The sequence below is a fragment of the Thunnus maccoyii genome, chromosome 14 (assembly GCF_910596095.1).
Source record: "Thunnus maccoyii chromosome 14, fThuMac1.1, whole genome shotgun sequence".
NCBI classification, from domain to species: Eukaryota; Metazoa; Chordata; class Actinopteri; order Scombriformes; family Scombridae; genus Thunnus; species Thunnus maccoyii.
This window is the reverse complement of record NC_056546.1, coordinates 18,690,742-18,713,632: the sequence shown is the minus strand read 5'-3', so window position 1 is coordinate 18,713,632 and position 22,891 is coordinate 18,690,742. Positions and strand designations below refer to the sequence as shown.

Below are 22,891 nucleotides of genomic sequence, written 5' to 3'. Positions count from 1 at the left end.
TCTTTGATTCTCAGTTACAATGGGCTCATTAAATGGAGTATGTTTGTTCACAAATCAGTTAGCGTCTGCATTTTCTGCAAAGGCTCAGGGTCCATGGAGTGGATAAAATCATTATGTTATTGTTCTAAAGGGCAGCCATTGAATCTATTATTTGTTATGGCATCACAACATGGTTTGGCACCTGTCCGTTAAACTCAAATCATAACTCCAAAACCTGGGGCTGGAAGGGCTGGAAAAATCATTTGCATGCTACCCCCATCTTCTCTCCAGATATTTGAGGAGACAGTGAGGAGGCAGGGCCTTAAAATCATCTGTGACCCAAACCAAATCCTTCACAATGAGCTGATGCCTTCGGGCAGAAGGTACAGGTTACAAAACTGTAAGCTGAATAGGTATAAATTGTACTGAGTTCTACTATCAATCAAACTACTGAATAGTAAGAGATTGGGGGGGGGGGGGATCTGTGTGTGATACTGCATGTTAACTGTAGTTTGATTGTGCATGTATATGGATATGTATTGTGTGTATATGGAGACGCTCTATGCTGCTGTGTCACCTGTGTTCTCTGAAATGCCTAAGACAAATTTCTCCTAAAGGAGACAATAAAAGCTAATCTTTCTTATCTCGAGAGCTTGATTGGGCTCACTAAACTCCATCTGCCCCATTAGATTTTGACTTTTTTTGAGTGCTTGATTTGAAAAAAAGGACACTGATTGTCCTGATGATGGTGTTATGATTACAGTAGAGGTCAGAGACACACCTACAGTCCAACTTTAAAGAAGTGGTAAGTTGCATTTGTGCACTATGTTGTGTAATTTAAAATAATGCACTGATTGGCCAGATAGACCCACAGCAATTACCGTAAATATCAAAATGTATCTTCGAAGTTCAGAAAGCAACGTCAAGTTGCTGACAGACACCTGGAATGGTGATGCATTTTGGTTTCAGCATGAAAATAATCCACACATTCACCAATCAGTGATGTCTGAGACTTGATGTATGACAGCACACAGATGACACCACAGACAAAGACCATAATCGATATTACACAAGCAGTAGGCAATAGAATTTCAAATGAATCCCCTTTTAGCAACTGTTATATCAGACTGACAGCAACTTTGATAAGGAGACTACAGCCACAAATGTAGCAGTCCAAATCAAATTCGCATTCTCAAAATGAAGACATCACTCATATTTCAATTGAAGCGTCCATCAAAGTTAGTTCACTATCCACTGGGGATTACCCACAATTTCTTCTCCTTGGAGACATTCACTGGCAGGAGCAGTGATCACATACTGTAGCTCCTGCCAGATGATGGAATGACTACGTGAGCTCGCGCCTTGGGTATCCCTCTCTGTACTCTGTCAAAGAGAAGCCTCCAGTCACTGCTCAGTGGCAGAAGATACATTACATTGCGGTGACATTCGAAATAGTCCCCGAGGTGCTCCACCATTGCTTTGACTGACAGCCCAGCTTGGGAAACCTGTGCTGTCCCATAATTCACCACATGCTCTGTGCTCTCTGTGGTCTTATGGATTCCCTCTCATTCTTACGTCCCAAGATGCACAAAGCTGTGTCATTGTCACTGTCGTACCTTTTTTTTTCCAATATCATCGCTCCAGTTGTATTTAAAAATGTCATTCTTCATTTTAAACATAATGATATACAATACAGTTTATTCAGCTGATTAAAAACGTGCAGTGATGGAGTGCTTCATTTATAGACATTTGCTATTCAACAATACTTAACAATCAGTCACCAGCCGAGCTTCATCTCACTAAATAACAATTGCATCTTTGTGCATTTAGATTTATTATCTATATAATTGTCTGCCATCTGTTCTGCACACTAGATATTGAAAGCACTGAAATGATAAAAATTGCTGTTGCTTTTACAGAGTTTTATATACTGATTCTTTGTAGCATTACATACAGGTGAACCTCATACTTCTATAGTTACCTTAAGAAACAGGAAAAAATTAATAATGACTAATACATGGTACAAATACCTTAAAAAGTATCATGTAATATTATTTTCTATATATTTCTTCACATTGAACCACTTCGAAAGGTTTCACATTTGCAAGATTTAACTGCATGAGACTGCTTGTCTCAGACATCATTTTCAGCTACCACATTTTGTGTTAAACATCTTGCATCTCTGAATTAACAGCTAGACGAAGCAAAACCCTTTAAACTGTAGTTCAAAAATATATAACTCTAACTTGAAGCAGCAGGAGTAACATAATGAGACAAGGAAAACAATAGCAGCACTAATGCTCATTATAAACTACTTTTATTAACCCTTTGGAACAGGTTTGTATCCCTTTTAATTATGCGTGGCAGATGGTGCTCTGCGGGGACAACGCAGTAGTAGACTGTGTTTAGAGTTTGAAAGGAGTTTGATGGTAGTATTATACACTAAATGGTGTCGCTGTGTCATTGCTCATACCATGACGACTGGAATGGCAGAAACAGTCACTGAAGACTGGAACTCAATGGTACATCAGGGGTTTATTGATTATTTTTCATTCATTAATGTGTGTATCATAAATATAAGTCATGTAGTTTGACAGAAAAACCCATCTTATGGACCAGACCAAGACCAAGCACCAGAGGAATACGTTCGACAGGCAGAACATTACAAGCTCCCAGGCTGCCTTCAAAAGTACAACAAAACATCCATGCTGATCTGCTTAGCCATCCTGCCCCTCAACCCCCTAATGAACAAGGGCAAAAGAGCTCTTGGGCTTAGCCTCTCTCTCTTACCGTAACTTAACAAGATGTCCCCCTACTCACTCCCTTTCTCTCACACACACAGACACATACACACAGTCGCGCACACAGACACACACCTCCCAAACCCCAAACCACTAACCCTCAGCCCAATCTGTCTGTGGCACTAAAGTATTATTAGACTTACACACTCTCAGAGGGGAAACAGTGAGTGCTGAGAGCTGGAAGATGAGATATGCTACAGGGGCTACTAGTTCCATTAAAATGGCATTCACTGGGGCCTTTGTTATCATCGGTCCTGACGTTTTCAGGATGTAGTGGGGCTTGCTGATCCATGACCATCTCATCTATCTTTCAGGATTTGAAGGAAGTTGGTGTGAAATTGACACCAATGAGTGCAGCTCAAATCCATGCCAAAACCAGGGTGACTGTGTGGACGGGGTCAACAGTTACAGGTAAAAGAGTGTTATCCATAACCAGCTTTTCATTTCTTAAGAGGCAGGAAAATGTCTGACTTTCTTGCTCTGGATTCTAAATATTAGTGAATCCAAAATATCAGTACCAGCAGCCTTCATTCCTGCACAGGTTTCAGGTCATTCTACTGTAATTTTGATAGCAGATTAGCCTAAGATAATAGATTTGTTCTGAGCTCATGCCCCGTCTCCAAATTTATTTTATGGATTTAGTTATGTACCATTTCATGTTGAAAAACTGTTAACAGTCTCCAAAAAGGAAAAAAAAAATCTGCCTTAATTGCTCCCGTCATGCATTACACATTCTGGCTTTAGCTTCAGTTAAACAGACCTATGGTACTGTACTGTATGTGCAATCAGACTAAATGATGTGTAATTAATATCATTAAATTCCTATTGATTTTTTTTTCACTCTGTTCGTGTGCCAGTAGGAAACAGATAGATCTTCTATTTTCCATGTGAGGCAAAATATCAATATTAATGATTTTTCTCTTCCAGCTGTGATTGTAAGATGGGATTTTCTGGCCTTCGCTGCGAGGAAGACATCAATGAGTGCGCCTCAAACCCTTGCCTCCACGGTGGTGTTTGTCAAGACCTTGTGAACAAGTAAGAATGAATAAAACTCCTTTTTTGCTTCACTTTTGCACCTTAGCCTTTATTCACTGTGCACTTTACTAAAAATGGCACATATCAGTAAAGGCCAGGCAGACTTAATTTCCCGAGTTTGTTTTGAAAGGCGAATGAACAAAATCGTTCTCTAAAGAAAACACACAAGGTTGTGGTGTTCTTCTTCAAAGTGTTCCAGTTTATATAACAAGCCTGTCTTCATCCTTGACACACATAAGCTGCTATTCTAAAGACAGAGAGCAAATTCAGCAGGAACACATCATGTATCTAGATTGGGCTTTACTCCACTGGTGCTTCTCTCTGCTGTGCTTAATGGGAGCCCCGGGGCTTCTAGGCTTAGTCGGACAGATGGGTAGAGAAGTCCCAGGGCCAATTTGAGTCCTAAATGGTTTGTCTCCAGTTTGTCTCCCGTCATGATTTCGCTCTCATGTGACCTGGCCCTGCTCAGAGCGTTCCCCTGATTGCACAGTCCAGGGAGTTCACATCAGGTGTGTTTTAACCTCGCTGCTCACCACAAGCACTACATGTGCCGCTATCTCCATCTCCCTGACCCAACAAGCTGAACAAGTCCATCTGTACTATGGTGATGAATCAGACAGTATACTCACTGAGCCCTTGCTGCCTTATATGCACTCATCCTTTCACTAAGTTATTTATAAAAGGGTCACACAGTGTCCTCTCATCAATGTATATAGAGGCTTTGTGGAATATAATACATCTGATCTGGTTCTAAGTTTTAATTAGCTCACTAGCAGAGTGATAGTAGGCATAGATGGACTGTACTAGATTGCAATAAAGAAAGGGTTAATTTTTGTCACAATAATGTCTCACACAGTCAAGCCTTTAGAATTTACATAATTAGGCAGCACAGTTCTGTTATGCCACATGCCACATTAGATGTAATGTTACTGGTTTACTGATGAAAAATGATGCTTTACTTATTAAAAATATAATTTGGATTTTAGCAAAAAGGTGTCTAATTACATGTTTGCCTATAAACAGGATAAGCATCTCCTCAAAGGTGTGTGGTCGAGGGATATTAGACCCAACGGCAGCCGGGGGAGACGGATTTGAACTGAGTAAACCACATTATTGGACATACTAGGCTCCTACCCTCAGTAATAAGTCATCAAACATAATTCAAATTAAGTTACACAGTGGGAAACTTAATTGCCGTCATATTGTTAAACTTTGTGTAAGGAGCTGTCGGTCAGTTTGAGAACTTGCGCTTCAGTTTGTCTCGAGCGCCGTTTTCCCCAATTAATTCAACCGAACATTGTTTCTGCAAGAGTGTGAAAAATGTGTGCATGGAAAAAAAAAATCATTCTGTTTATTTTAAAGGTGGAGAACTAAGCTTAAAAGTCTGCTGTAATTACTGTTTGTCACATTGGTCTTTACTGGATTTCGCCTTATTCCTTACTGATTGAGTGTTATCACATCTTCCTCAGGTTCCACTGCGTTTGCCCTCCTGGTTATTTTGGAACGCTCTGTGACCTGGATGTGAATGAGTGTGAAGTTTCACCTTGCTTACACGAGGGCATCTGTATCAACAAGCCCGGGGGCTTCAAGTGTGTCTGTCGCCCTGGATACTCAGGTAGCTCTTTTGCCCTTAGGTGACATGAAGATCAATATGAGAGTCTAAAAAGCTTATCATGACTGCTGCGGCCGCTCGCTATTGAGGCAACTCTGACACAGATCTGGCTTAGTGTAAAAAACTGCTCCACAATGCTTGCTTTTAATTAGCCCACCTGCCTCTGCAAGATACAGTGCCTGCTTTTCAGTAAAGCTAACAAGAGATAAATTCATGTCACCTGTTTTATCTGATGAAAACTTCTCAGTGTCTGTTAGTTGCCTTTATTTCATTTCGTCAGCCTCTTTAGTCTCAGAACGCTATTGTTGTTTTACTTCACTCCATTTGTCTTATTTTCCACCCAGACGGGTATCGAGCTATTTTAGTGCGCGTCTGTGTGTGTGTGCTTGTGTGTGTGTGTGTGTGTGTATGCACTATCTAAAGCCGATGCCTGTCAGGTACTGGGAAGATTAATTTCATTTGTCTTCCACACTGTATCATCAATTTATCCTTCCCCAGTTGAGAGAGGGGGGAAATCTCTGAGGTATTGCTACTCTGGAGAGCAGAACCTGACACGCATGGCCCAATTCCCACAGAAGCAGCTTTTATTATTAGGCCTACGCACAGCATAGTACAAGTCATTACTTTTTCTGTTGCTCTAAGCTCATCTGAGGAAACAGGGTTCCCCAAGAGAGCAAGCGGCCAGAGAATACAGTTTGGATTGGCTCGAACCAACTAGAACTCATACAAAATATTTGCCGTAGGAACACGTGTAACAGCATTGAAACTTTTCACAAAAACACAAATGGCTACAGAGTTCTACTAGCTGTGTGTATTTTCTTGATATTTTCTGGTTTAATACTGAATTTGTCATCTTAGGGTGATTCATCACATCATGTATTTGCAGTCTGATTGGAACTGATTGAAATGTTATTCTGCTTTGATGGTATGACGTGTCATCTCTTCTATCACCGAAATACTGTAACTCGTTGTGTCACTCGATGGTATTATCATATTATTTGCTTCAGCCATGAGGGAAGTCAAGGTTTTTTTTGGGGGGTTTTTTGCATATCGAATGCCAAAACTCATTCTGACTGTAACAGTTGAAGCTGCTTACTAATAAATCAGTCCAGTGCTATATCTGCTTACTCTCGTGGATGTGATTGAGCTATAATGACACTTCATTTCCACCTCCATATTGGATTTTTTTTCCCCTGGTTGTTGGTTAGTGAGTCAGCCTGTGCATCTTTATGTTCTGCTCTTTCACTAAATCTGCAGGTTTCTGTGTGTCTTCATACAGCCCTTCTAACAACAGCTAAAACGTTGTCTAAAGGCTCTGAATATGACCCTCTCTTTTCTAAATTGATGGATATTTTTAAGCTTTTTACAATGTAACATGTTTAAGCATTAAACGGTTGAATGTTTCATTCGTATTTCCGACACGTCCGACAGCTTTTATCATCATTTTGTACCTTTTATAAGTCTGTACGACCCATTTAGAGGGTAGATATTAAGATTAAACAAGCACATTTTTGTATCTTGTGCTTTATCTTTTTATCTTGTTCCTCACTTCATAGCAAGTCAGGTGTTCAATAACAGTCTGAAGTTATAGCCCTCACCTAATCGGATATAATTTTGCTCTGTTTTTGGTATGCATTTTGTTCTCCATGTGTCATATTGGCACTATAAAAATTGTTTATCTCACACTGTAAGACAGTCTTGGCAGCTGTGTAGATCTCAGCTGTCTGATCATTATTTAGGGTGTTTTGTTTAAACGGCCCTGCAATGTATTATTTAGCTATACAGTACGCAGGAGCTGTGTTCTGCACTGAGGTCAGAAGTCATTACACTGACATGATTAATGGGTGATCTTGTTTATATAAATCACGGTTTAAGCACACGATTCGTCACCTTCTGTTTTCTCTTCTTCACCCATCATTAAGGAGCATGTTCCCTTGAGTGATAGTACAGTGCAATCAGCACATTGTTGCAGTGGCCTCAGTCAGCACATTGTTGGATGATGATGTTCTGGCCTTCGCAGTGCTGTTTCTGCCTTTTGCTCGGTCAACTTGATAAATAAAATTTAGTGATTATTTTCATCTTTTCCGCTGAGCATCTGTAGAGGTCTGTTGCTTTAGGAATGTAGCGTATATTTTGTTTTAATGTTTTCATATATTCAATTGATTTTTTTTTTTTAAGTGGATCGATTGAGGTTCAAGGCAGTTGTCGCTTTTGTGAGACAGAATGAATAATACATGTGTTATTAGGGCTTACTACTTGTAATTTATAAATTATATTTTCAGAAACTGAAGTACAGTATCAGCATGTGTCAAGATAACAGTTTATGTTTGAAGGACTTGTCACAATTCAGTTCTCTTGGTTTCTTCTCTCACTAATCTGTCATTTATTTATATTGAACAAGCAGGATTCTTTGCAGTCATTCATATTATGCAATATTAATGGTGTTTTGTTCATCTTAGTAAGTGTAAGGATTTTTAAAGCTTTTTGAAGTTCCATTTATGTGCCATCCTCATAACATGTAAAACGCCAGCCCACATCCTGAAGTCTCTTGTGACTTAAATAACATCTAGATACATGAGTGTATTTTATTGTCAGCATCAGTGTATGGATGATGTGAAATAGAAATGTGAGGGAACAACATATTTTCCTTTTTAAACAATACTATAATTTTTCACTTATTACTTACATTATCCATGGTTCATTTTTTTATTGCAACCCTGTATCGTAACTTTGTGTATCAAGGATTTTTTGCAACCTTTGTGGTCATAAACTGTGAATTTCTCAGTGTCTGTATAGTTTTCCTTTTGGCTAAATAAAAACAAGTTATCAGCTTGACACAAGAAAGGAATCACTTTAGTTCCTATAATGAGAGAGCATGATAGATGTTCTGTACACTTAAGACAGTTTATTGATCCTCTTTCATGATAAAACAGAGGAGGCAATAAATAAATTCTTGCTCCCGTTGTGACTGTGTTAGTTTACATCTGTCGCAGCCCACAGACGTAAAGCTAACCAAATGATATGGGTCAGTCATCATTTTTCATCTCTCTAGCTTCCTGGAAGTGTCAGATTTTTGGGGTTAGTAAATAATGTTTTTACCACTTTGGTTAAAAAAACATCTCAACAATGCCCTGTTGAAGAATTAACTATCACCCATTCATTTATTTTTAATTCCTCTGCAAAAGTAATGATTTCTATTGATCTCACTGATGCAGTACCTGCTATAATTTAGACTATTATAAACAGTCATCAGTGTGTTGAATCAGAACTTGTGTTCTGATTTGTTGGCAGGAGGGAGACTCATTTTGACAGTTTCTGTTATCTGGTATTTCCTTCACAGCTTGATCTCTCTCCTCCCCTTCATTTTTTTCTGTGATCTTGTTGCTATTTTTGTGAGGTCTGCATAAATAATGAATATCATCAAAAAGCTGACTTACTTAGAGAATCTTCAGACTGATCGTAAATGCTTCTGATGGGCAGTGAAGATATAAGTTGTTTTGAGTATAATTCACTAGTGCAGTACAATTGGCATGCAGGATTGTGCCTAAGTATACATGGCAATGTATACAGCTGTAAGTAGCTACAGTACTTGCAGTATGTGACACACTTTTCCATCAATTTAGTGCTGCATGTCACTGAGCCCTTTTAGGAAAATTAGAAGGGCCAACTGATGTTGCAGCATACTCTACTGTACATTCTTTTAGTGAGCTCTCTACAGTATATACAGTATATATACTTGTACATGTAATTAATGCATTACACACTTTTTCCAGCTTGCTATTTGTGATCAATAATTAATCTTGTTAATTGTTTTTTGTTTTTTTGTTTTTTTTTAGATACGTTTAAAGTGATTTAAAAGTTTGAAGTGTCAATTCACCCAAATTACGAAAAAAACCCATGTTTTCAAACTTTGCTTCACTGGTGCATAGCTAGGCAAATAGCTCTGGTTTTATTTGGACAGGTTTTCAGACTTCCATCTGTGAGTTTTCTGCCTTCATCCCAGTGTGGAGGTGACTGGAATTTTGTTTGTGGCGCTCACAGCAGTGAAAAATTACAAAAATTATAAAGTATTTCAAGAGGCAAAATCCACAGAGCTCACTGAACAGGTTGAAGACATATTGTAATCCCTATGAAAACTGCTGACAGCGATTTTTGTGGATTTTTTAACATAACCAGGATAACTGTTTATTGAAATTTCTTCACCTCCAGTATGTTGGTATGGAGAGAGAAATTTCAGAATTTGGGTAAACTGACCCGGACATGTCATACATCTTTATATTAATATTTGTTTCAGTCATTTTGATATATACTGTAGGAGCAATTCAATTTCATAATCATTATTATTTATACAATAACTTGCCTCTCATAAGTTTGTTTTTCTTATCAGCTCTTATCAGTTATCAATTAAAGGCAGACTAGTTTTTACTGTTATTACAGGTTTAGACTGAAGATGTCTAAATAAGTCTTAAAAATAATGTAAAAAAATAACTAAATATTATTTTCATTGGTGATTAATCTTTCAATTATTTTTTCAATTTCCCAACTGTCAACTGTTTTGCCAATAAAATGTCTGGCAAGAACCTAAAGATTGTTTCTGTGTGTAATAACTAATGAAATGTCAAACAGATTCGTGAGACACAAGTGAACGCCACTTTGCATTATGTGTCTCATAGCAAATCTTTTTCATTGGAAACATCAGAGATTTGTTGCCAGTAATAGAACAATATTATGTGAGCAAGAAGTAACTTTAGGTTCAACTGGAGCTACAGAAGCCAAAAATCCTTTAACGAAATGCCGCTGGACTGCACACAACACACTCATGTGAGTCTGTGATCACTTTATATCAAAGGTTACTAAAGAGACCAGAGAGGAAAAACATGTCATGCTGGTGAGGCAGCTTTATCTGGACAGTGTGCTTGCTGCTGTTAGGGAGACAGTATCTTGCTCTTACAGGACCATACTGGTGGTTTTGCAATTTAGAGTCTATCAACTGCAAGTTTTTCTTTTTGAGTTATTTTGCAGCAATTTGAAACTAACTTGAGATAGCAATCCATCTACAAAAAACTCATCTGCTGAACAGCAACCACTAAGAAATTAATTCACATTATCATTTTCACAACAGTCAGGTTTGCCTATTATTTGCCCCTTGGATTCAGTTTGCTGACTAGATCAATGCAATACTTTTTGACAAATAATAACCAGTTATTATAAGTCAGATCATGCTAGAATCACACAGTATTTCTCATGAAAGTGTTGATAATTCACTGTGGAGCGCAGTCTTTGCATTTCATATCATATTATTGTATGTTTTCCAGTATATCATTTGGAAAATGGTTGGAAATAATGTAAAGATTTCACTATTTGTAGTTACTGGACTAAAACCAGGATTGTCCCTTAAGTTTTGATTCATCACCCTATGTGGATAGAAAACTGTACAGACCTATCACATGCAAGGAGAAGACAGTATGTCTAGTAGGTTGTCTCCAAAATGTCTTGTAGATTTGATGTATTCTTATGTTTTGTTTTTATTATTTGTGTTTTTTTAAATGTTTATTATTATTGCTGATATTACCCTTGTGTTGTAGTATCATTACTACCTCTGTTAATTTTTACTCCATCATTCGGTCATATATACGAGGGTATATGTGTGAAAATCTTTGTTGAAAATTCCATAAATAAATCAGATATAAAAAATAAAAATGTACAGACCAGACACCTGGATTTCCTTTAACAGGACAAAAAGGATCTCAGTTTGAATGGATGGGATACTCTTTAATGCAACCAGATTTGTGACTTTTTTAAACATAAAAAATATGTCCTTGTGCAGCTTCAAATGAATCAAGATAGCTTGAAGACACCAAAGCTGCAGTATGATATTCCTGGCTTAAGAATCTGAATTACTTATGGTGAAGGTCATAGTTACAATGCAGTTTTTAAAAAAAAAACATACTGATAGCAAAAAGAATGAATGGTTGAAAAACAGTTGCCTAGTAAGCAGTGTGACCTGGATGTGAAACACTTTCTTTAGATCTATTGAAAATAACGAATGATGCTGACAAAGCAGTTTACATCGTCGATGGGATATACAGTTTTGCAGATAATCATTACCTAGCTTGACAAGGGCATATATATATCCCATGGTTACTGTTAAAGGATAAAGCTGGCGTTTTGTGATCTTTTTTTTATCAACAAACCCCATTAAAAAGACACAAAACAACTATGAATTTACAAGTCTGTGTAGCCACAGTGTAAAATATCTGTGCCATAGAACTAACTCCATTGCATCCAAAAAACTATTAAAAACACATAAAAGTGCCATGCTGACACATTTTGTCACCATATTCCCTCAATGCAGTAAACAGTTGTTTATTCCTTTCTGCTTGTCAAACTAACAAAGCAGTGTAAACATGGGACCATGTCCCTGAGCATGCGCAGTGATATCTCCAGAGATCCAAAATAGAGTTGCAGTGTTCTTTCATAGTGAAGTTACTCTCAGTTAGACGCTCGTGTTGTTTGTTTAGTTTGACAGAGGAAACCGACAGAGGAACCAAACATTGTCCAGCAGCAGCTATACATCCCATTATAATCTTTTGCATTTTATCTTGATGCCTTCTATGTTTTAAAACACTTTGAATTGCCTTGTTGTAGAAACATGCTGTACAAATAAACTTGCCTTGCCTTAATAGTTTTTTTTAATCTGTCTCTTAATAAAGTGTTTGAGCACTGAAGTAGTAAAATTACCATATTAAGTTGTTAAATATGTAATGTCTTACTAAAATATGCTTCATTTCCTAGGGGCATGGTGTGAGGTTAACATTGATGAGTGCATTTCAAACCCATGCCAAAATAGTGGGAGATGTATCGATGCACCTAATCGATACCACTGCTTGTGTCCTGATGGCTTCATTGGGCTCAACTGCGAGACCAACATTGATGATTGCTTGTCAGCACCTTGTCTTCATGGGAGGTACATGTTTTTCTCCGTCATTTAAGACAGAAACACTGTAAATTGTGCAGAAACGGCATGGAATTATTTTTAATTACACTCCTTGCCAGCACATTGAGTGAAGACATATGTCACATGTTGTAAGAAGCTAATGTGATGCACTTACAGGTTGTCTCAGTGGTCTCTAAATTATAGTCATTAATTCTGTTGAAGGGGAAAATATTCATTCATTCAAAAGATTACATATCTCACTAAGGATTTTGCATAGACTGTACAGCAAAAGACCTGCATGTATTAATGCTTTTTAGTTCATATTATACAGTATGATTTTTGAGTGCTGATTCAGATGAGTCAGTTTGATTAATCAAATCTGTTTTGTCCTTCTTAGCTGTGAGGATGGAATATATTCATACCTCTGTCTCTGTGAACCGGGATGGACCGGCATCAGATGTGAAACAAACATTGATGTGAGTTGAGGTTAATTAATAAACCTGCTGTGTGTTCAAGAGGAATGTCAGGAGAGTTTTGTAATCTTTGTGTGGCCTTTGGTATCACTAACTCTATTGATTTTTCTTGAAGATAAGTCAATTGAACTACTAGGATCATGTAAGCATTGTACAAATACCTGATTAAAAGAAATTGCTTAGTCTAATGCCTAATTGATTTAAACCCAGAACAGCTTCAGCTGCACTCTAGAGATAAAACATTGAGTTGCTTACAAGGTTTCTTTGAGCATTTAGTTGAATGTATAATCTGGTTATCTGCTTTTTAACTACTAATAATTCATTCTAATCCAAAATTATTCTCCTTTTTTAAAACCACATTTATAGATGGTAAAATCATACATTTTGTTGTTCTTGTCGTCACAGTGTTCTATATTTTTGGTACACCGGCTCACTGCTGTATATTTGATGTCTCTTCATTTACAGGACTGTGCTTCCAGTCCCTGTTTGAACGGAGGCTCATGTGTGGATCTCACTGATAAATACGCATGCTTCTGTCAGGACGGTTACACAGGGAAAAGCTGTGAGAATGACATAGATGTCTGCAAAGAGGCCGCTTTTAACGTCTCGCTGTGTTTCAATGGAGCAACCTGCCTTGACGGTGAAGGATCAAACTTTACATGCAGGTGAGTTGGTCCATTATTGAAAGTCTTTTATTGTTTTGATGAAATGGAACTGAAAGATTGTCCCTAGATGGAGTCATAGTAATATGATCTGACTCAAACGACATATGTGGTTGTTGCCTGGACAGATAGTTTAAATGTTAAAGCACCACGCATTGTCAGTTTGATTTCCCAATTGACCATAAACTAGACCCCTCCCCTGAACATTGAACGGTATCTGGCTATCTAGCTTACTGCCTACAGTGGTAACCAAGCGTTACTTCAAAGGCCAAGAAGCACATAATAAACTAAAATTACTGAAAAAATAGGCCCATTTGCATCAAGCACATCCATTAGTATTTCCTCACTGTGTGGAAGCTGGTACTGGATACTGCTATATCAGAGTTTTAAATTAAATTATGGAGCAGATGTCAAAGGATAGATTCACAAAGTCTGTCTTAAATCAACAGTCAGGTGCCCAAATGAAAATTGTTTTTCTTGTTGTAATCATTCCTCCTGTTCATGCTGGCCATTAAGAGAACCCTTCATAATGTACTTGCAATACAGTGTAGCCCTCCTTCCCTGCAGAAATGTATTTAAAAGTTTATCCGAAGCCAATATGAAGCTTCAGCTGTCCAAATTAGTCAAATCAAGTCAATATCTTTCAAAGTTAGTCATTTCAGTGCCAACTTTCCTCTTTTTTGTACTATCCTTCCACTGCAGCTGAACAGGAAAACATTACAAGTCAAGACACAAAGAAAAAAATGTTTACAAAAAAGTCTATAACTGTGGAAAATATCCACTTTATTTGACAAACTCAGACTGATGAATCTTCATATTATCTTCAAAACTTGTAAATACTTTTTTGTTTTCTTTTTTCAAATCGAGGACTGTGGATTTTGTCCCCCATCACTTGCACTGTAAACACATTTTGAGGGGATCTTTGTTCAGTATGAACAGGAGGAATGATTACAGCAGGAAAAACATGTGTTGATGTTCATTTGGGCACCTCACTATTGTTTTAAGACAGACTTGAAAAATTGTGATCCTATCCTTTAATCGTAGCTTAATTAGCAAGCTAGCTACAGCTGATCATTTCTGCCAGCGACAGTCATTCTTTAAGCTGACAAAATCAACAGTCATGGCTCTAAATGAGAAACTAGCTTTTGTCTATTTCTGTGTGAAATCAAGGGCCCATTGTTTCAAAATTTACAAAGAAATGCACCACTGTTATTTTTGTAAACATACAAAAGCATATGTTATGTTTAAGACTGGAAAGCAGCAGTAACTAAGGGGGCCAGAGCTAAGTGTAGTTGCAGAATCGCAGGTACTTTTGTAGTATTTGAAAATCTGAATTTGTATCTTCCTCTCTTAAAATAAGTGTTGGTGTCCTTGGAATTTTGCTCATCCCTAATTAAAAATTTATCCTCTCTCACAAGAGTAGTGCTGCAGTACCCTATATCTGTGCACTCATATACAGTAGCAGTCCCCTAGGTTGGTTGCAAGTGCATCATGACTTTTTAATTGCAGACATGTTCTCCCTTGAGTGATGAAGTGCATCTGAATACAAGGTGTATGTAGTAAGAGTGTGCAGATTTGACACAGCAGCTCCCCTGGATGCCTTACAGTTAATTACATTGTCTAACCTTATGCTGATGTGCTGCTATATGATCAGTGTTGTGGTTTAATGTCGCCAAGACTTCCACAACTCCAAATAGGTTGCTGCTCTTTACAGCATTATAAATTGATGTAGTGGACTGCCTACTGCCTCAGCACAGCATTTTTTATGGCATTCACTTCATTGTAGGCTTATTTGTGTGTATATATTACATAGAGGCAATATGGTGGATGCTGTGCGTTTACAGATAAATGTGCACACTGAGGACAAATTTGCACACATACACACATTTTCTTGTTAAGTATGTCCTTTAGGCTGATCTGCAGTAGGATGATTGTGCACTGTGTGCATTTTCCACCACAACAGAAGATTCCTTTTAATGAATTGGGATCAGTTCTGGATATTGTATAAATGTTTTGTTGCATTATTAACTGCTTGTTGGCCTCATTTAGTAGAATTATTAATCAGTTGTTTGATTTGATGTTTATTCACAGACATAATTAAAGACTTTGAGGTACAGCTGGAAAGCCAGTAATTTTGCACTTTATTTCAGTGTGGATATATTGTGCACACCGCTGATGTATAAAACATTATACACCACCAGAAAATATTAATACAGATTTAGCTCCAGTCCAGTGCTAGTCCATCTAGTGTTAGTGAAAAGACTTGACTGTCAATTTCTGAGTGACAGCAGCTTCCAATTTTGTGTTTTTGCTGCAGAAGCCTCTTTCATAAATTTACAACATGGACTGTGACTACTTTAAAATCACATTAGAAGATTTTTTTTGAGAAGCAAGAATGTTTTGTGCATCCACACATTTTTGGAAGCGGTTTGGTCAGTCTAGTACACTCACAAATGGGCTAAAATATAAAATCAGTCATGCCATTTCTTGGCCAAACAACATGAAATACAAAGTGTTGTTTTATCAGCATAGTATGTGTGAAGTGGTACACTTTCAATTCTGCACCTGTTCAGCAAATGGCCTCAAAAGCACTCACATTCCCTCTCTGTAATGGTGGTCAGCTAAGAGGTTATTATGCATGGAACCTTTTGCCCGTTTTCTGATGTTTTGGTGTTACTGTACGTGATTAAATCAACAGCACCTCAAAGTTTTCAACACAAGTCAAAATCCCAAGGAGGAATTTGAGCTTCATGAATATAACAAGAGTTTGTTAGCACTTACTGAAACATGAATTTTATTCAGGCGTTGGTAGATGTGAGAATTTGCATTTTCTGTACCTTTCTGAAATATTCCCAAAGAGGTTCAGTGGGTTTGAGGTCTGGTGAGTGTGAATTAGAAATCCATGCAAGTCAGCAGAGCTTGGTCTCTGTGGCCTAAGGTAGCTTTGATGCATGATCAGGCTCATTGTCCATCTGGAAAATGCCTTCTCTTCCACAAAACTTAAAGCCACTGGGGATGGCATCTGCAGAATCAAGTGGTATCTCTCTTTGCTCAAAGCGTAGTTGTTCCTCACTTCAAAACCACCACCGTGTTTGAATGGGGTTTTTATGCACACCCAAAATAATCCTTCAAGTGTTGTTTTGTTGTATTGTTTAGCATGCCAAACATTTAGGCTGATTTTTGTAATTAATTTAATTAACACTGATGCCAATAACGCGCAGAGCACCGTGTTAATTTAGTCAATAGTTTCTGAACACCCAGGGCCCTCTGTGGAGTGCAGTGCAATGGCAAAATCATCTGATAACTACGCAGAACAGTGTTTTCTCAGAATGTCATTCAGCTTGAATGAAAATGTCCTGTTAGTATCAGAGAGAGCAAAGTACTTTGCCACATGTGTGCGTGAATGTTGATGTGGGTTTATTATGAATATTTTGCTGATAGTGTGCAAGTTCGACTGGTGCATTACTGACTTGAGTTGTTCAGGTAAAGCATAATGCAATAAACATTCATTATTTGAATGGGAAAGTGGTCTCAGACTTTTGGACCCCACTGTGTGTGTGTGTGTGTGATCAGTAATCACTCACTATAAATTCAACACCCAGTTGCAGAAACATGAATATTCTATAGAACTATAATGTCATTAAAAGATCACTGTGCATTAGATACACTGATATGCGTTACAAGACACATTTCCCCATAGAAATGTCCCCATAGAATGATTATAAGAAACTTTTGTGAATGTTTACCCCAAATCCTCCTTTTTTACATCTCTGGGTGGATAATGCAGCTATCAAGGCTACAGGTTACTGTAGATGAGTAAAATTAAATTCTAATCCACATGTTTTACTGATATAATAATGAATGTATGAGTTTCTTATGTATGAGAAAACTGAATTCTTTAAACAGGAAATTTTAGAGATAATACTGCATGAATGAGCCAATTTGAAGGGTAAGTGGGATGTTTTATTGATTCCCTGTGTTCCCCACATTATATTGTTCAGTATACTTACTGTAGGTAAATGGGAGCTTATTGGCTTCAATCAGTCCCACTGATCCCACTGCTGTGTTTCTTAAAATTCCATAAATGTTGATTTCCATCTGTTTAAAATAATATAATCCTAAATAAGAAGCCACCACAAACTTTTTTGAAGTTTTGACAAAATGAAAACAAGCAGCTCTTGGATGCAGTGTGTCAGACCCGCAAGAAGGAAAGAAGGAAGTGACAGCGCTGGCAGACAGCCTCACAGTTTTAAAGTATGATATGTTTTCTTAGCTGTCCACCAGGTTTCATGGGGGATTTCTGTGAAGTGGAAGTTAACGAATGTTGCTCAGCTCCCTGCCACAACGGTGCCATTTGCCAAGATCTTATTAATAGCTACGTCTGCCACTGCAGGTCAGGTGAGTCACTCAGACATCCTGTGAGCTTTTCAATTTACTTTGAAATGAGGCAAATTAGTTGTTTTGTTGTTTTTTTTCTCCCTTTATAAGGCCTGTTACAGGAAACCTTTGTTTCTCATGAACATGATTACTAAGACATAGCCTTGATGGCAAAACAGTACTTGAAGTTAACAAGAAAGCTGCATTCTCTTACTACGCCCCAGATGTGGTAGAGCACAGTTTGCCATAGGTAAACCATCTTAATACTTACAGCACACCCATATTTGATTGAAAGGGGCCATATAAAGTGTCACAAAAGGTTACCATAATGCCTGCATAGCTTCTTTGCCTCAAAGCCATTCAAAAGTCATCCTCTTTTCTCCAGGGAGAAATTTGTAGTCATACAGTACTAAAAAAGACAGTGATAAAAAGACGATACTGCTTCGGCTCATTAAAATGTATGTGGCATCTTACTCTTTAGTGAAAGCCTTTTCTTGTCTGTGTATGTGTGTGAACCCAAAAAGAAGCAAATCAATGTAGGAGAATCTGATTGATATTCACTTCAGAGGGTGGAAGTGGGAGAGCCTGGGCTCACCACGGGACTCTGTGGGCTTTTGTTCCTGGCAGGTTGGACAGGCCTTCACTGTGAGGATGACATTAATGAGTGCCTTCCACAGCCCTGCAACCAGGGGATATGCATTCAGAATGATCCAGGCTATGGCTACACCTGTTTCTGTCGTCCTGGATTTGTGGTGAGACTCCCCACCTATTTCTCCCTCTCCATCTTTTTTTTTTTTTTTTTTTTTAAATTAACCTTTACCCTCTTGCACCTTCATCTCTTGAGTATATACCACTGAGTGTGTAGTTTATTGAATTGTTAACATTTTGTGATAGTCTTTTTCTTTGTTGTTTATAGTCAAATCATCATTACTTCAAAACTGGGAAGTCAGATGCCTTTCTTGTACAGATAAAAGGACAATGTGTGACTTAAAAAAATATTGTTACTACTACTTCTGCTTTAGAGAAATGTTACGTATTTGAATTTGAATGTTCTACATACAAAAATGAATCTGAATTTGAATAATCAGTAATCAGATGGTTTATGGATGGTTACAGATGGTTTGTTTATAAGTTAAAAATGCCTAGCTTTTGTTACGTAATGCCATATGCCCTCCTTAATGTGAACTTTATTATTCAAGCTGTAAATGTTATGTCCCATTTAGCATTTCATCCCAGAGTTACACAAAACATCTACAGGCTGTTTATTTTTCATACACAGGGGAATAACTGTGAGCACAACTATGATGATTGCCTGTTGAATCCATGTCCAGAAGCATATTCCTGTTTAGATGGCATCAACAAGGTCACCTGCCTTGCTCCCGTTACGGATACTGTTCCCTTGGCGACTGTAGTCAAGAACATCACTCACGGCTCTACACCCAGAGTGCCGACGCCAACACTCAGCCTAGCACCAACAGCTGAGCAATCCACAGGTATAAACCACACTGTGCCTGCATGTAGTGTAGGTCCAAGTCTGCTGCGGTATCCTTATGCTCTCTTTTAAACAGATGTAAATGTGGTTTACTTTAGTTTCTTTCTTTCCTAATTGTGAAAGACATGTCCAACTTCAAAGGCTGCATACTTTCAAGGAGTTTCACTTTTGTTTAAGTTTAAATTGCTTTTTTTCAACTTGTTTATGCATTCAAGTTTGTTCTATGTATTTCTAAAGCAATAGTTTGACATTTTGGGTAACGTGCTTATTCGCTTTAGAGTTAGATGAGAAGATCAATGCACTCTTATGTCTGTATGGTAAATACTTAGCTCTGGCCAACGTCCAGTTAGCTTAGCTTAGCTTAGCTTTACACAAAGACAGGAAACCGGACCGTTGGCCTGGCTCTGTCCAAAGGTAACAACCACAGGACTTAGTTGTTTTGAATGGCCACACTCAATGGTGGAGTGAAAACAGACGTGATATTGTTTAAAAACTGGGATAATGGCACACATTATCAGGCACATTATCCTGGAAGGCATTCATAATGTGGTACTCATACATGAAAAGTGACAGAAATAGTTGATTCAAGAATGGAAAAAGAAAGCTAGACAGAGACGTTCAAACCCTGGCTCCATTCTCACCTCTGCACAGCTGGCCAGTCATGGCATAAAGCGGTGTGAATGTCAGATTGTCAGTTTTCGGAAAGTTTCACACACACCCCCCAATCCGACACTGGAAAGGTGCGGGGAGAGAGGGTTTCCAAAGCTATTCGATCATCTGACAAGCACTTCTGACGCCACTTCTGGCTCACTAATTAACACTTTACACCTTGTTTTTGTAAATGCATAAAATGAAAATGTCCCCAAATGTTGAGCTATTTCTTTAATGTTAACTTTCTTGTATGAGAAAAGAAATTGGATCAATAAGTTTATTATTAATTATATTATTTTTATAAAACACTGACTCATGACTTATAGATGGAGAATCTGTTTCAGGGACAGTTGTTCGCTACTAAGAATGAAGCCTGTAACCTTTGATAGATCAGTTCCTTAAATATGGCAGTGTGTCAATTTAAATTAACATTTCTCAATCAAGTCATATCTCCCATTACTTTGCTATTACTTCCATTAACATTATGTGTGCGAAGAAGTGCCACTAAATTATTTCAGCTAAGCCATTACAACAATCAATTTGTACTCTGTGTGGTCCAGGATTTTTTTTTTTTTTTTTTTAAACAAATTACAAGCTATCCTTCCCCTGTCCTTCCCACCAATCATTTTTGCTGCACAAGATTTGCCAGTTTCAGTTGAGAGGAGCCTCCCACTGAGTTTATACTCCAAATGTGATTTCAGAGCTTTTGGCACATAGCAGGTGATGATATATTAGGTTTGATTGAGAGATTGTCATAGTTTGCACAGCTGTGGTGGGGGGGAAAAAATCCTGTTAAACTGTAGTTTTGGATTTGCCACTAAAATGGCTTTTATATTTCTATTTGAGAACAATAATCTCAAAGAGTGATAAGTCCAATCATTATTTGAGCTATATCCTTTAACACTCAAATGAAAGACACAGAACACAATATGTTATACATTACTGGTATTGGATTCAGTCATCTATGTGAGAGGAGGAATTCAGAGGACTGGGCAGATTGTTACTTCTTGACAGATGAGGTCTGTCTACCTTTGAAACTGCTCACAGAGCTGTAAAACAGACCTATTGAACACAGACGAGCTTGAACCAATTCAGTGCGACACTCCGAAAATCACTGTGGGCCAAACATAATGGAGTCCTCCCTGCTGCACCTGATCCAGCCCTCATCCAGTGCATTGTATTATGTACAGACAAGACACTGGTAAAGAAAAACAAACCCCGACATCGACACACCAAAGCATCTCTTTACTCTTTTACACATAAGTGCATAATCAAAGTAAATAAGTTTTAAAGTAAAGAGGACCCAGAAACTCATGAGTTTATCTAACTAGGTCACCATCTAAAAGCATGCAGTGCCCTTGGTGCTGCTTGAAATAGACTCAGACAACCTAAGACTGCTCCACAACCTTTGATATATACGAAGTCAATGGGAATTTAAACATACAGAGGGGAGTTAATATGGTACACTGACTGTATAGGATACTAATTATTGTGTCACACTGGTGTAAACAACTAAACAACATGGGAATTTGGTCAGAATCTTGATTTTTCTTGTCAATTTTTCATTTAAAAGTCCAAACTAGGAACAAAAAAGGAGCTTTATTCCAAGGACACAGATGACTGTCTTGTGTGTTCCCCTTTTCTTCATCACTGTACATGCAATGCTGAGCTTCACAGTATTTTAGCTCTACGGTATGAGAGTTGATGGGAATCTAGAAAGGACACCGCCGGTGGAGGGAGGCTTACGGCGGCTAAGCCACAACTTGGAGTGATCGCCGCAGCAAAGGTGAAGCTGTTATCTTGCAGCCAAGTGTAGCAGAAATGAAATTACCTACTGTACGCTCCTCAAAAATCAACTTGATGAGTAAGAAGTTAGCCTCAGGGTCATTTAAAACAGGCACTATGTCTTTGTGCTTCCCTCTGTCAGACAGTCACCTTGTTAACCTTCAGTTTAACATGCATGCATTTGTTCTATGCAGCACTAGTTTATTTTAGCATGTTTATAATTGCATTGGCGGCACCTGGTTGTTGCACCTGTAACCATTTTAATATATTCAGTGGCACAACTTTGCCAGTGTGTCATGATGACATTCGCATGATGCGTGCACCATTATGAATATTCATGGAAGAAAGGCTCAGTGAGATGAAAAAAGCAGCGTCTAAATTTGTCATTTCAGCTGCAGTTTATGGCCTGTGTGCTCCTGTACAGTAACTGTCAGTGCTGTGCGTTGGATCACCTGTGAATTGGGAATAATTTCATCAGTTATTTTTAAAGCTCGACAACAAAGATATAATTAGATACTAGCTTTCAAAAAAAGCCATATTATATTTAGGATTCAACTCCTCCGTGTATATCAGCAGTATAATAATTTTCAACTGAATCTTCTTACATCACATATCTTGAGTACACGACATCTTTTTCTGCCAATTTTGTAGGTAAGGAATGACCTTTTGCCTTCCCCCAGGGCTCAGAAATTGCAAGGGTCCAAGAATGGTCCTCAGCAGTATTTTATCTCTGTCCTGTGACAAGTTCAATCAGTCAGTCTATTACCGTACCCAATAAATCAGGGACAAAACAGGACTTACATCCTGGCTTTTTCTTTTTAATAAATGGGACATTAAGTCTATATCAATTAAATGTCACTGCCCAAAGTCTATCCTCACGTTAATTGATCTTAACTTCACATTTCTCCAAATATATTTTTCTAGTGGAATATCTTGTGCTTTAACCTGTCTGACATTCACATGCAGTCTGCACTGCAACATCACCTTCCACCTTTCTAAGTTACATTAAATATGACTCATATCAATTTTCTCACCTCTTTTATGGACATGTATTAGGACTGGCCCTAATTAAATCAGATCTAAAAGA

The 22,891-nt window shown here is 38.0% G+C and overlaps 1 protein-coding gene across 2 annotated transcripts in view; it reads left to right on the top strand.

The window, feature by feature from the left end:
• eys (eyes shut homolog) overlaps positions 1-22,891 on the top strand; it is a 170,822-nt gene that overhangs the window by 88,215 nt on the left and 59,716 nt on the right. For both annotated transcript variants that reach the window (XM_042433937.1, XM_042433936.1), the window contains 9 exons: positions 3,095-3,191; positions 3,708-3,815; positions 5,285-5,430; positions 12,223-12,394; positions 12,762-12,840; positions 13,303-13,502; positions 17,773-17,897; positions 18,504-18,628; positions 19,156-19,369. In XM_042433937.1, the coding sequence (XP_042289871.1) occupies positions 3,095-3,191; positions 3,708-3,815; positions 5,285-5,430; positions 12,223-12,394; positions 12,762-12,840; positions 13,303-13,502; positions 17,773-17,897; positions 18,504-18,628; positions 19,156-19,369 (1,266 nt within the window). The remainder of the gene's footprint in view (positions 1-3,094; positions 3,192-3,707; positions 3,816-5,284; positions 5,431-12,222; positions 12,395-12,761; positions 12,841-13,302; positions 13,503-17,772; positions 17,898-18,503; positions 18,629-19,155; positions 19,370-22,891) is intronic.